The 12628-nt window shown below is 35.4% G+C and overlaps 1 protein-coding gene across 1 annotated transcript in view; it reads left to right on the top strand.

Moving 5' to 3' along the window:
* The window catches only part of TTLL7 (tubulin tyrosine ligase-like family, member 7), a 216356-nt gene that overhangs the window by 128947 nt on the left and 74781 nt on the right, over window positions 1–12628 (top strand). Inside the window, exon 17 of the mRNA XM_006898356.1 lies at window positions 3122–3202. Within this exon, the coding sequence (XP_006898418.1) occupies window positions 3122–3202 (81 nt within the window). The remainder of the gene's footprint in view (window positions 1–3121; window positions 3203–12628) is intronic.

Here is a 12628-nt window from a genome sequence, read left to right as displayed (position 1 = left end):
TCCAAGTGTAAGCTTCGCATTAGAACGATCAAGTGTTCTGGGATTCCCATTCTTATAAATTAGAAAATGAAAATATATTGACAATTAATAAAAAGTAATATTTGAAGTGATAGTGAATGGGAAAGAGAAGAAAAAAACATTTTTATAAATATGCAGTAAAATAATTTGTTTGTTTATACTGCTATTTTGTATAGAACTGTGAAGTTCTATAATAAAGCATAGATTCTGGAGCCAGACAAGTTGCATTCAAAGTACATACATGCATACTCACACAGATGGATACATCTACACTGCAGAAAGCTCTACAAAGATAGGCATTTTGTCTAGTTTGTTCCTGATGAATTTCAATTCCAGTATTAGTGTCTGACACATAGTATACTTAAAAAGAAATGAATGACTTTCACTTCCATCACTTATTGTCTGATTTAGGGAACATTGAAATTTTCTGAGGATTTGTTCCCCTTTCCTGATATCTTCATATAATAACTACTTCATGGCACTACCTAAGCACTAAATACAGTATCATATAAAGCACTTTTTCTGTGCCAAGCACCTATAAAAAAGGATGCAATGGAACATAAAATAACTAATGATGGTGTCTCAAGCAGATCCTTTCAAATGGAAATACTAATTTTAATACCTACTTCACCAAACACTGTGTGCTTCATTTTGGAGAGTTAATTTGCTGAAATCTCAAATGAACTATTTTTATTAATTTTATAACTTTAAAGAAGAGCTGTAATGACCATGTGCTGCCAGCCCAAAGGTAAACAGTTCAAAACCATCAGCTGCTTTCCTGGAGAAAGATGGGTGGTCTCCTCCCATGCATTTTACTGCCTGTGAAAACCCTCTGGAGTGTCAGTCTAGGCCAGTTCCAACTTGATGGTACACAAAATAACAATTAACTTAAAATCATGAACAGTTTTTATGAAAATATATAACTATGTATGATACAAAGTCTTTACTCCCTTTTGAGAATATGATAAGTTAGAATATTTCAATCATATTTTGAAATGACTTATGCTGTATTATGTATTTTTCACATATTTGCACCACACAAAGGAACATTTAAAAGTAGTAAATGTCCTAAAAATCTCCATTAAAGTAAATTATTTACTCTTAATTGGCAAAAAATATTTCAAGTAAAATATTTTTTGGAAAGCATATCTTCACTCAAGATATTTTGTTCTTGTTAAATATGTCAATTTAAAACTATTTTTAATTATTTTCTGTGTCCATTCTTAGATAACCCCAAGTATTATTTTCTGGGATCCCAGGGTTCTAAACATTTGATTTACATGCAGCCTATAGTTATGAATCACCATCTGTGAAGTCCATTTTATTAAACAGTTCAAATATGGAAATTTGTAATAACACATGAGTATTCACAATTAACTTTAAATAATTTTTGTTATTGATTATTTTTATTATTTATTCAAATAATTTTCACTCATTGGATTATTATGTTTAGGATCTCTGGTGTTGTAGTCACATGACTCAAGTCCACCGGCTGCTCAACAGGAGAAAGATGAAGTCTCTATATTGTACACAATGAAATTAGCATATTGAAGATGGTTTAGTACATCTTTAAGTATTTGCTGGTTTTATGCATAGAAATGTAAACTTAAATACACTATGTACTAAAGCAAACATTCAACTGCTAATTGATTCAAACCATACCTAACAGTTCTAATTTATGTACAAATGATTTAAAGATAGGTTTAGGAATGGAAAACAGTTGTGGTCCAGGGATGCCTCTCCCAGATGAGAAAGGCACCATCTAGTGGCCACAGCCTTTTTCCATTTTTGCCATTATTTTAGTTCTCTCTGAAACAAGTATCTAAACCAAAAATAACAGAACTGACTTTCTTACTGTTTTTTAAAAAAATATACGTAAAGACAATTTACATTTTATAATCATGACAGTCATAATTAAAGTCTTCAAGTATTTTAAATTAGTTTGTTACAAAGTTTTTAAAGTGAATATGTAACCTTATCTGCGAGCAAGCTGCTACTAGTTACATCAAAGGCATGGGAAGATAAACATTGTAAAGCATTGTGTTATATTTGTTTTTCATTGTATATGTTATCCTATTCAGACAAATTCTTGGCTAGAAAAGTAAATTATTTCACAACAGAAATTTGTTTTAGTTAGTTTTCATACAATAGTTCATTTACATTGTGTTTCTTTCCTATACAGGTTTTCCATACAATCCTTCATTTACATTGTTTTTCACATAATCATTAACACTATATCGCATATAATAAATTACCATTAATGTAGGCCTATTTTTATACCATCCTTTCAAGCCCTCATTGAGTCTTTCCCATTCACTTCTCCTCCTCCCAGCCTGCCCACTACACTCTGTTATCCTAGTGATCTCCATATTTTCCCCTTTTCCACTCCTTTTACTTTTCTCCTTCCCCATTTGGGCATTTACACATACCTCACTAGTTATGTTTACAATAATGATTTTCTGTTTCCAAGAAATATTTGGTGTGTTACACTTTTTTAATCAGGTAAAAGAAAAATTAGATGGAGTACAATTAATAATTATAACTAATGTGATTGTTCTATAAAGACAGATCTAAGCTTATCCAATCAATAATCAATAATTACTATGTCAGATGTTAGATCTTTTTCTCCTATTATTTTCACTATTGCAGAAAATATCTTATCTGTCTATATTCCTAGGATATACATTTAAAATTTTGCAGATTTTTAAAAAAAAAATAAAGTGATAATCCTAGATTATATCTAAGCTGTATTTTACTGCATTATTTTAATATATTATTATTATGAGTGGTGTAGCAAATTTAGCCCTACAATTAAAAATGGGAAAATCTGTGAATTAACTATTCATTAGAGATATTGTTCTTAGTAAAGCAAGAAGAGAAAACTTGAGTTTTGGTTAGCTCCTTATGTGAGAAATCTTTTCATGTGTCTTCCTGTGAAAGGAGAATTCTCTTTTTGGTAATAATACTATATCGCACTTCAATTGTCTTAGTTAATTTCAGTTAACTCAATAAAATTTATTTCATCCCATTTCTTTTTTTTATGACTTGAACAACATAAATTCAGTACTGATTTTTCCCCCCATATGTTTCTTCCTCAAACTAGATTATCGACAACTGGAAATACCATAAAACAAAAGTGGCTTCATATTGGCTCATAAAACTGGACTCTACAAAACAACGAAAAGTGAGTAATATCTAAAAACAGTCTTGTTTTTCGATTACCTTTTAAGTGGGGCCATTAATTCACACTCAAGTCTCATACATAGTAATATATTTATAAATTTCTTTATCAAATATTTATTGAAAACCTCCTAGCACATTAATAATGGTTTTGATGGGACAAGACTGGACAGTGTTTTGTTCTGTTGTATGTGGGACTGATGTGAGTTGAAAGTGACTTTATGGCACTTAAAACAATGTCAATCTACTGTAGGCTAATCACTGTGCTAGGCTCTGAAGAAGAAAACATGAATTAAAAATCGTATTTGAATTTTGGTTAAAATGCTTGACAAGAAACAAATATATAATAGCATATAATGTATTAAATGCTATGGGGAAAAATAAAACAGGATAACACTGGAGCAGAAACTTATGAAATAAGAGTGAATATATCTATAAGTACAATATATCAAGCTGCAGATAGTACAAAGGTAAAATTCTGAGGTAAAAATTCTCTTGGTGCGTATTTAAAGTACCATTTTTATGATGGTTTGTTTTTGGTGGAAGAGAATGGTAGAGCAATTGTAAAGGATGTGACTGGTTAGTCAGTCAGGGGTTACATTCTGTTGCCAAAGGCCATGGAATGACTTTGACCTTTATTTAAAGCAATGGTAAAGCTAAACTCCAAACTCAATGCCATCAGGTTGATTCCAACTCATACTGATCCTCCATTAGGATTCTGAGGCTGTAAATTTTTACTGGAAGACTGCCCACCTTTCTCCTGTAAAGTAACTGGTCCAATTTTTCATTTAGCCACCAACACATTACTTACATAGGGCTCTTTTACGTGTAATGGTAAATCAAAACAAACTTTAAGCTGAAGAGTTACATCACTTAAAGGGCTTGTTAAAGGTATTTGTTGTAGAATACTTGCTGCAGAAGATCAAACACTGCAGCATTCAATAAGGATTATATCTCAACATCAAGAAAACAAAAAAAATGTCACCACTGGACTGATAAATGACATAATAGATGAAAAAAAAGATTGAAACTGTCAACAACTTTATCTTACTTGGATCCATACTCGTTTGGTACCAGCAATCAGGATGTCAGGATAGGTATTGAACTGGGAAAATCTGCAGTCAGGGACCTCACCAAATTACTGAAGAGCAATGATGTTGGTTTGAGGACTAAGGTGTGCTTGATTCAGACCCTAGTCTTTTTCAGTCATTTGCTATGTACTGAGAACTGGGCAATGAATAAGGATGACAGAACAAAAATTGATACCTTTAAACTGGTGTTAGATGAACACGGAATATTCCATGAACTGCTTTAAGAACAGACAGGCATATCTTGGAGTAGGTACAGCCAGTGTGCCCTTTGGAGCAAGGATGACAAAACTTCATCTTGCATATTTTGAGTATGTTTCTAGCGAATGCTATTCCTTGGAGAAGGGCATCCTGCCATGAAGGGTGTGAGAATGATGAAGAGGAGGGAGTGACTGCAGCACTGGGTTGATAAAATGACTGAAATAATGTGGTAGAGTGTGTCAGAGATTGTGAGGTTGGCAGATAGGAGAAGATGTAGAGCTATTGTTCACAGTGTCAACTTGACGGCACCTCACAACAAAAAACAACATTGATGAAAACAAGGAAAGATTTTCAACAACTTCTGTAGACTAAAATCGATCAAGCATGTACTTAGTATGTGTTAATAATTGCTGGTGATTGGAATGTGAAAGTTGGAAATAAAGAAGAATCACTCATTTACTTATTGGTGTTGAGTCAGAACCAACTTAAGCTGACATTCCAGCAGGTTTTCAGAGACTGTAAATCATACTGTAGGAGATTGCTCATCTTCTCCCAAGGAGCAGCTGGTGGATTTGAACCACCAGCCTTAGACTTGGTTGTGCAACCTATATACTAGACCACAAGAGCTCCTTAAAGGACAGTTCTTGGTAAATAGAGCCTTGGTGATAGAAGCAATGCCAGAGATTGCATGATAGAATTTTGTAGGATCAATAATCTAGTCATTGAAAATACATTTTTCCCCCAATAACTTAAATCATGATTCTATACATGGACCTTCAGAAATACCCAGGCTTCGAAATGCCTACATCTGTGTAATGAGATGATTAACAAAAAATCTCCATGTCATCAGTCATAAGAGGTTGCTGTTAGGAGCCATCGAGTTGACTAAGACTTATAGTAACCTATGAATATGAATCTGAACCTTGCCCTATCCTGTGCCATTCTCATTATCTTTGTCACACTTAGAGGTCATTGTTATAGTCACTGTGTCAGTCTATATCATTGAAGATCTTCCCCTCTTTTGCTGACCTCCACTTTTCTGGATAAGGAGCTTAATGCCCTTATCCAGAGCTAGCCCCTCCTGATATGTCCAAAGTCCATGAGATGAGCTTTCACCATCTTTCCCTTTAAAGAACACTCTGGCTGTACCCTTTCCAAGACATCGTTCATGGGATATTTGAACTCTTCTTACAGCACCACAGTTCAAAGGCCTCAATTATTCTTCACTCATCTTTATCTACTGTTCAACTCTCAGATGCATAGCAAGTAATTGAAAAGACCATGGCTTAGATCCAACACACCTTAGTCATTGAACTGATGCCTTTGCTCGAAAGTAGTTTTCGAGAGGTCCCTGACTGCATACTTTCCCAGTACAAACATCTTTTGATTTCCAGATTTGTTGGTACTAAGGCTGTTGATTGTGGATCCAAGTAAAATGAAATCACTGAAAATTTCATTTCTCCATCTATCATGATGCAATCTCTTGACCTAGTGGTGAAGAATTTTTTTCTCTTTATATTAAGATAAAAATCAATATTGAAGCTTTAGTTCTTGATTACCTTCAGCAAGTACTTCAAATCCTTCTCACTTTCAGCATGCAAGATTGTGCCATCTGTATTAATGCAAGTTATTGATTAGTCTTCCATTGATCTTGATGCCACATTCTTCTTCATAAAGTGTAGCTTCTTAAATTACATGCTCAGCATAGAGAATGAACAGGTCTAAAGAAAGAATACAGTCCTGATGCAAACTTTTCTTGATTTTGAAACTTCCATGCTCCATTGCTCTGTGATCTAGGTATAAGTTTCACATGAACACAATTAAGTATCTTGGAATTCTCATTTTTCTCAATATTAGCCATAATTTTTTATAATCTACACAGTTAAGTGCCTTTGTATACTCAGTACAACACAACTTTTATCTGGTACTCTCTGCTTTCAGCCACGATTCGTCTGACATGAGCAATGATATCTGTGATGCTACAGCCTTTTCTGACTTTCTGGCAGTTATCTGCTAATTTTTAGTTCTAGTCAATTTTTAAATAATTTTCAGCAAATTGTTCCAGCATGGTGCATAGTATTCCATCATGTGAATGTATCATGATTTCTCAATCCATTCTATTGTGGTTGGACATTTAGACTGTTCCCATGTTCTTGCTATGATGACTAATGCTGCTCGAAACATGGTGTACAAGTCTCTGTGCCTCAGTTCTCATTTTCTCAGGGTGTATTCCAAGTGGTGGAAAAGCTGGGTCATATGGAATTTCTATCTTCAGCTTTTTGAGGAAATGCCGAACTGCCTTCCAGAATAGTGGTACCATTTTACCATCCCACCAACAATGTATAAGAGTTCTTGTCTCTCCACATTCTCTCCAACGTTTATAACTTACTGTCCTGTTAAACTTTGTTACCACTACTGGAGTGAGATGGTATCTAATTATGGTTTTGATTTGCATATTTCTTATTGCGGGTGATTTTGAACATTTCTTCATGTATCTATCTGTTGGCTATCCAGATTCCTCCTCTGTGAAGTCTTTCCATGTGTGTTGTCCATTTTTTAATTGAATTACAAGTCTTTTTCTTTTCTGGAGGCCCAGAGGTAAACTTTTTTTTCCCCCCCAGAGGTAAATTTTTCTGTAAATTTTTGAATGAGACCCTTGTCTGAGATGATATTGCCAAATGTTTGTTCCTAGACAGTAAGTTTTCTTTTCATTCTCTTGGAGAAAGTTTTTATGAGCAGAGAAATTTAATCTTTAGAAGGTCCCATTCATCAACTTGCATGTGTTATTAATGATATTATTCAATAATTTCCACGTTCTGTTGGATCACCCGATTTGGGGATGAGAACAAGTACTCCAGTCAGTTAAAAAGGTGACTGTTTAGAGATTTCTTGGCATAACTTGATGAGCACATCCAGGGCTGCATCTGGTAGTTGAAACATGTCAGTTGGTATCCTGTTTGGTTCCTGGGGGCTTCCTTTTTGCTTTTACCTTCAGTGCAATTTGCACTTCTTCCTTCATTATCAACGGTTCCTGATCATGTACTACTTTCTTAAATAGTTGTGTCAGGAATTTTTTTTGGACAATGACTCAATGCATTCTGCCCATCTTCTTTTGATGCTTCATGGATCATTCAGGATTTCACTGTGACATCCTTCAGTATTGCAACTTGAGGTTGGAACTTGTTTTTCAGTTCTTTAACCTTGAAGAATGCCAAATGAGCTTTTCTCTTTTTGTTTTCTAACTCCTCTTTGCACATATCATTATGACGCTTAGCTTTGGCTTGTCAAACTGCCATTTGAAATCTTCTGTTCATAGCTCTGACTTTTGCAATATTGTTTTGACCTCTTGATGTTCCAGTGCAACTCTTAAAGTCTCTTGTGCATCCATTTTAGTATTTTCTTTTACCCAGGTCTTTGTAATGACATTTTGCTTTCTACTTAAATTATATTCTCAGTATCATTCCAAAACTTATCGGGTCTTCAGTTATTAGTGTTCAATACCTCATATCTATTCTTTTATAAAAATTTTTATTTTATATTTGTTTGCTTACAAAGTTCATTATATTTTACATCATTCTTCATTCACATTCACTGTGTTTCATGCAGTCATTACCATTATATTTTAGAAAATTAATCACCATTGAACTATATGTCCAGTTATTACCCTGTCTTTCCAGATACTTGCCAGATCTTTTCCATTTTCTTTACCCATCCCCCGGTCACACAGTTGGGTAACAATATGATTTCCCCCTGCCAGTTCTCACCTCTCTGCTTCTACCCTCTCCTCTTGGAACCTCATACATTTTTTTTTACTGGTTATCTTTCTATTTCCCGAGTAATAATCTTATGCAGTATTTATCCTTATGAGATTGAATTAGCTCACTCAGCGTAATGCTCTCCACTCCCTCCAAAGTTATGTAGTACTTTTTGAAATCATTACTCCTGAGTCCTGTGTAAGAATACCATCATGTGAATGTACCACAATTTCTCAACCCATTTATTATGACTGGACATTTGGTCTGTTTCCATGTTCTTAAAATGCTCAAACCTATTCCTGAGATGGTTTTCAAAGTAGGGTGAAATAAACTCAAGATCATAGTGTGGTTCTTGTGGATTTATTTTCAGTTTCTTCAGCTTCAATTTGATCTTGCACATGAGTACATGATGGTATGTTCAACAGTCAATGCTGGCTTTGACTGCTGATACTGACCTTCTCCAATAATTTGTAAGAGTTTTCTAATTTGGTCAGAAGGCCAAGTGCTAATAAAGATTAAATTAAATGAATGAATTAAACAAAGTTGCTTGTATGCAAGTTCAAGGGGAAGCTAACGAAAGTGAAAACAAATCAAGAGAGACAAACTACAACTTTGAATATATCCCAAATGAATTTAGAGACCATCACAGTCGTAGATTTCATGCAATGGCCACTAATTACTAGAGACTAGAGGAGCTGTTGAATAATATTAAGACCATCTTAGGTTATGAAAAGAAAAAAAAATCATTAAATAGGCAAGAAAGGGAGAAAAGTCAGAAGAGACTTGAAAACTTGCTTCTGTTTATGTAGATAAGTAAATGAAAGAAAGAATGGAGAAAAAGAACTTGAATAGAACTTGAAAAAGACAGAGCCAAAAAGCAGAATAAAATCTGTGCAAAATATCTGGAATTGAAAACCAAAAGGGCAAAGCATGCTTGGAATTTCTCACACTGAAAGAGCTGAAAAACCATCAAGCCCTGAGATAAAAGATTCAATGGATAAACTGTTGAATGATGCAGAAAGTATTAAAAAAAAATTAAAGAAATACAGAGTCACTATACCAAAAAGGGACTGGGGGGTGGTGGTGGAGAATTGGTGACATTCACCTATTTCAAGAGGTAGTATATGACCAAGAACCGATGGTACTGATGAAGTCCAAACTACACTGAAATCATTGATTAAAAACAAGGCTGTAGAAGTTGATGAGATATTAATTGAGAATTTTCATCAAACAGATATAACAGTGGAATTGATCACTCTAACAGTGGAATTGTCTTAAGAAATCTGGAAGAGAGCTATCTGGCCATTCAGTTGGGAGAGATCGTATTTATTGCCCATTCTAAGGAAAAGTGATTGACAAGAAATAGTCAAGAAATACAATTAATATCACACATAAGTAAATGTTTGCTTATTATTGTTATATATAATAATTTAAAAACTTGTTGTAACAGTATCTTGACAGGGAACTGCCAGCTATTCAAAGTATATTCAGAAGATGAAATAGAATGAGACATATCAATGCTGATGTCAAACAGATCTTGACTGAAAGCACATAACATCACAAAAATATCCACTTGGGCTTATTGACTATGGAAAAGATTTTGACTGTTTGATAATTCAGTTATGGATAATATTGCAAAGAATGGGTATTCTAGAACACCTAATTGTGTTCACACAGATCCTGTATATAGACAAAGGGGCCATTGTCTGGTTTAAAATCAGATTGTTGCATGTCTGGCCTATATCTTTTCACTGTGTTTATACAATCTGTATGCTCGTTCAACAACTAATTTGAGAAGCTGGACTATATGAAGAAGAATATGGCATCAGGATTGAAAGAAGCTCTTGAATGACAATATACAAATGATAAAACCTTGCTTGCTGAAAGTGAAATCTGGAGAAAAAAAATAGACACTACTTGGTGAAATATATCATGTATACCATGTATACTTCCAATAGACTGCTGGAATAATGGACAAAGCTGTTTTAGAAGAAATCTAGTGAGAATATTTCTTTGAAAGAAGGCTGATGATACTCTGACATATATATTTTGGACATGTTATCAGATGAGACCAATCCCTAGAGAAGAACATATAGTAGTGAGCTCTGGTGGCCTAGTGGCAAGAAGCTGCACTGCAGTCCCAGAGGTACATGGTTCAAATCCACCAGACGCTCTGCTGGAGAAGGAGGGGCAATAATCTCCTGTGCCAATCATATCCGATTTGATGGTACACACAAAAAAATAATAAAAAAACCCTTTTTTTTAAAAAAAAAAAAGGAAGGACATATAGTTTGTCCAGGATCAGAAAAAAGCAAATATAAAATCAGGAATGATTCTTGAGGAGATGGATTGACACAGTAAGTACAACAGTGGGCTCAAACAGCAATAATTATGAGGCTGGTATATGCCACAGCATTGTTTTATTCTCTCATACAAGATGTTATTAGGAATAGTGCACTAGTAAGAAGCTCAGTCATCCATTGAGATGTTACTAGTTGGTTTAAATCCATCTGCACTGTAGGATAAATATATGGCAGTCTATTCCCTTGGAAAGGTTTATAACTTTGGAAATTCTGTGGAGTTCTTCTTTTTCCTAAATGTTGTTCTAAGGCAAAATAGACAATGGCAATGGGTTTGTTGTTTTGGATTAATGTATTGATTAAATATCCAAGGGAAGATGTTGCAATTATAATCTTATATATGTGGAATTTTTGGTTTGGAGATTAAATTGAGTATGGGTAGAAAACATTTAGAATTCACTAGGATATTAAAAGTTATGGGACTGGAAGAGATTACCTAAAGATTAAGCGTGACTAGAGAAGAGAACTTTCCTACTCTTCAATAATTTGGAAAGATTGCTGACTACAGATTTTCCCAGTGCACTGCATCTCCTTATTTCCTGACTGCTGGTACCAAGAATGTTAATTTTGGGTCCAAGCAAGATGAAGCTGTTGATAGTTTCAATCTTCTCTCCATCCATCATGATGCTATTTATCAGTCCAGTGGTAATAATCCTTATTTTCATGACATTCAGATGCAATCCATACTGAAGGTTGCATTCCTTGATCTTCTGCAACAAGTGCCTTCAAGGCCTCCTAACTTTGAGCAAGCAAGGTTGTGTCATCTACATAATGCAAGTTATTGATGAGTCTCCCTTGAATACTGATGCCACACTCCTCCTCATAGAGTCCAGCTTCTCGGATAATTTACTCAACATACAGATTGAGTAAGTATGGAGAGAATACAACCCTGTCACACTCCCTTCCCAATTCCAGACCAAGCAGTGATCCTCTGCTTTGTTCATAGAGCAGCCATATAGTCCAGGTATAGGTGCCTCATGAGCACAATCAAGTGCCCTGGGATGCCGATGTTTCTCAATATCAGCCACAACTTGTTATGATCCACACAGTCAAATGTCTTTGCATAGTCAATGAAGCACAAATAGACATTCTTCTGGTATTCCTTACTTTAAGTCAGGATCCTTCTCACTTCATCAATGATATCCCTGGTGCCACAGCCTCTTCTAAATCTTCCTTGAACTTCTGGAAGTTCCTTAATTATGTACTGTTCCAGCTGTTTCTAAATGATCTTCAGAAGTGTTTTGCTAGGGTATGTCTGATTCAGGCCATAGTTTTTCCATTTACTAGCGATGCATTTGAGAGCTGAATAAGGATGAATAATGTATAAGAATGACAGAAAAAGATTGATGCCTTTGATCTGTGGTGTTGGAGAAGAGCACTGAACATCCCATGGATGGCCAAGAGAATGAACAGATTATGTCTTGGAGAGAGTCTTGGAGAGAGTGCAGCTGGCATGCTCTTTGGATGCAAGAATGTTGAGATTTTGCCTCACAAACTTTGGACATGTTAACTAGGATGTTCTGTTCCTTAGAGAAGGACATGATGCTGGCAAGGGTTGAGAATTGGCAAAGGAGAGGGAGACCCTCAACCAGGTGGATTGATACAGTGACTGCTACAATGGGCTCCTGTGTGTCAGGAAATATGAGGATGGCACAGCATATAAGAGGGTTCAGATCTTTTACTCATAGAGTTGCTATGAGTTGTGCTCGACTTGATGGCACCTAACAGAAACGACAGCAGAGAAGAGTTTCAAGACACTTCTCTGCTGTTGTTGTTGCTGTTATGTGCCGTCAAGTTGTTTGCAACTCATAGCGACCCTCTGTACAACAGCCCTAAACCCTGCTCTAACCTGTGCCAATCGCACTGCCTCCGACACCCCAGTCACTGAATCAATCCACCTTATAGAGGGTCTTCCCCTCCTGCGCTTTCCCTCCACCCTACCAAGCATGATGTCTCTCTCCAAGGACCTGTATCTCCTTACATGTCCAAAGTATGTCAGACGAAGCCCCAGAATCCTTGCCTCCAA

Source organism: Elephantulus edwardii, unplaced genomic scaffold (genome assembly GCF_000299155.1).
Source record: "Elephantulus edwardii isolate Elephantulus edwardi_28Jun2011 unplaced genomic scaffold, EleEdw1.0 scaffold00227, whole genome shotgun sequence".
Lineage (NCBI taxonomy): Eukaryota > Metazoa > Chordata > Mammalia > Macroscelidea > Macroscelididae > Elephantulus > Elephantulus edwardii.
The sequence above is the reverse complement of the archived record's forward strand: the minus strand, read 5'-3'. Positions and strand labels throughout refer to the sequence as shown.